The 2,675-nt window shown below is 36.6% G+C and overlaps 1 protein-coding gene across 1 annotated transcript in view; it reads right to left on the minus strand.

Moving 5' to 3' along the window:
• Positions 1–1,264, minus strand: part of LOC137631258 (putative surface protein SACOL0050) — a 22,653-nt gene extending 21,389 nt beyond the window's left edge. The window contains exon 1 of the mRNA XM_068363040.1: positions 915–1,264. Within this exon, the coding sequence (XP_068219141.1) occupies positions 915–1,264 (350 nt within the window). The remainder of the gene's footprint in view (positions 1–914) is intronic.
• Positions 1,265–2,675: the final 1,411 nt, after the last annotated feature.

Here is a 2,675-nt window from a genome sequence, read left to right on the forward strand (position 1 = left end):
GTAATGAAATATTTAACTAAACTGAATAATTATTACCTACAATTTCATAATCATGATATATCAATAATGGTGATAATGAAGTTGAATGCTACAATGATTGCAGTCATCCATTCATTGTGGGAACAGTACATTCCTCTACTTTTACTTTTACTTATTATTATTATTATTATTATTATTATTATTATTATTATTATTATTATTATTATTACCATTAATTCCCAAGCCACAACCCCAGTTGGAAAAGCAGGATGCTAAAAACCCAGGGGCTCCAACAGGGGAAATAGCCCAGTGAGGAAAGGAAACAAGGACAAATTAAATATTTGAAAATCAGTAACATTAAAATAAAAATCTCCTATAAAAACTATGAAAACTAACAAAACAAGAGGAAGCGAAATAAGATATAATAGTGTGTCCAGGTGTACCCTCAAGCAAGAGAACTCTAACCCAAGACAGTGGAAGACCATGGCACAGAGGCTATGGCACTACCCAAGACAAGAGAACAATGGGTTGATTTTGGAGTGTCCTTCTCCTAGAAGACCTGCTTATCATAGCTAAAGAGTCTCTTCTATTAAAGTTAGTTCACATGAAAAGCAATTAAGATATGCTAATAACTCACCGCAACGTTATTTCACGCCAAGAAAAGCAAATACGAACGGAAGCTAAATTCTAAATTGTTAATTCAGAAATCCCATTGAAATAAACAACGTACTCCTTCCTTCATCTCACGATTCAACATAAAAGTAATTCTAAAATAGTTTTTATAGCAACAAAAATCGTGACACATTCTATCTTAATATACTCATTGTGAGAGTCATGCGAATATATTTACTTATCGTTTTATGCGATTCTGAAAATGAACTACACTTCAAAAAACAATGATATTAACACACGGTGTGAAACTGCAAGCTCAGCACCCTCTAGATTTTCTAGCATTCAGCACTATCTCTGAGGTCAGATTTAATTCGCCTTCCGAAGACGGCTCTAATTCTCTGACCAAAGTCCGCCCTAATTCTCTATACAAGGTCAGCGGTAAATCTCTATATGAACTCATTCCTACTGCTCCATCCAAAGTCACTTCTAATTCTCTTACCAAAGACTGCTCCAACTCTTCACTGTGGTGCCATGATGTTCTTATTGAAGCTAGCTCTAATTCTCTTACTTGATTAAACTCCAACTCTTTATCCAAAGTCATATCCAATTCTCTATCCAATGTCAGCTCTAAATCTCTATCTGAAGCCAGCTCTAAATCTCTATCCGAAAGCATCTCTAATTTTCCTATTGAATTCAACTTTAATTCTCTCTCCAAGGTCATCTTCAATAGGGAGAGCCGAACTCATGACGTCAGTTACCATGGCAATGGCCAAACTGGTTCAAACGTAAACACTGTTCGGAAGGATGCTCGTGTGGGATGGTCGCTTTCAGCATAATGCAGTTTAATTACCAATTTTCCGATGACAAATAATACATACAACGTGTTAAAACCATTTACAATTCAGATTACATACTGCCCCTTTCCTATTCAAAAATGATAATGAATGGAAAAGTCAAGTTAAAAAGGTGGCTGTGTTAGAACACAGGGTTGTGGTGGCCGATGTGGTAACGTCCCTCCCTGACTGGTCGAACGCCAGACTGGGGTTAGAGTGCCAATGAAACTCGTTAGTTTCTTTGGTCACTGTAACCTCACCATCCTTGTGAGCTAAGGACGGGGGGCTTGGAGGAGCCTATATGTCTATCTGCTGAGTCATCTGGAGCCATTGTCTGGCCCTCCTTGGTCCTAGCTTGTTTGGAGAGGGGGCTTGGGCACTGATATGTATATATGGTCAGTCTCTAGGCCATTGTCCTGCTTTATAGGGCAATGTCACTATCCCTTACCCCTGCCATTCATGAGCAACCTTTAAAACCTTTAACCTGGCAAGTTTCTAGGTCTGTGAGCGACTGATTTCGGTTCCTTAATCCATCCGGAGTCAGTCGATTTCCAGTTTTATATTCGAAGACCTAATTCTCAATCCGAAGTCAGCTCTAATTCCACATTTGAAGTCATATCTAATTCAATATTTGAAGATCTAAATCTCTAACGGAAGTCAGCTGTAATTCTCTATCGGAAATCCGCTTTAATTCCATATTTGAAGATCTAATTCTCTGACCAAGGTCAGCTCTACTTCCGTATTTAAAGATCAAATTCTCTAACCGAAGTCATCTCTAATGCCATATTTGAAGATCTAATTCTCTAACCGAAGTCATCTCTATACCACATTTGAAGATCTAATTCTCTAACCGAAGTCAGCTCTAAATCAATATTTGAAAATCTAATTCTCTAACCAAATTCAGCTCTAATCCCATATTTGAAGATCTAATTCTCTGACCAAAGTCAGCTCTAATTCCATATTTAAAGATCTAATTCTCTAACCAAATTCAGCTCTAATCCCATATTTGAAGATCTAATTCTCTGACCAAAGTCAGCTCTAATTCCATATTTGAAGATCTAATTCTTTAAGAGAATTCAGCGTCAATTCGCATAAAGCAATAATCGATAACAGTGCATCAACGGTATCACTAGACCATTAGTAAATCAAGTATTATATCCTCTAAGTTCGCTGTTCATAATTGATAAAATAAAATAACCGTCTAAATCAATTAACTAAAATTAATCAATTAATTAATTAATATTCTACTTA

Source organism: Palaemon carinicauda, chromosome 39 (assembly GCF_036898095.1).
Source record: "Palaemon carinicauda isolate YSFRI2023 chromosome 39, ASM3689809v2, whole genome shotgun sequence".
NCBI classification, from domain to species: domain Eukaryota; kingdom Metazoa; phylum Arthropoda; class Malacostraca; order Decapoda; family Palaemonidae; genus Palaemon; species Palaemon carinicauda.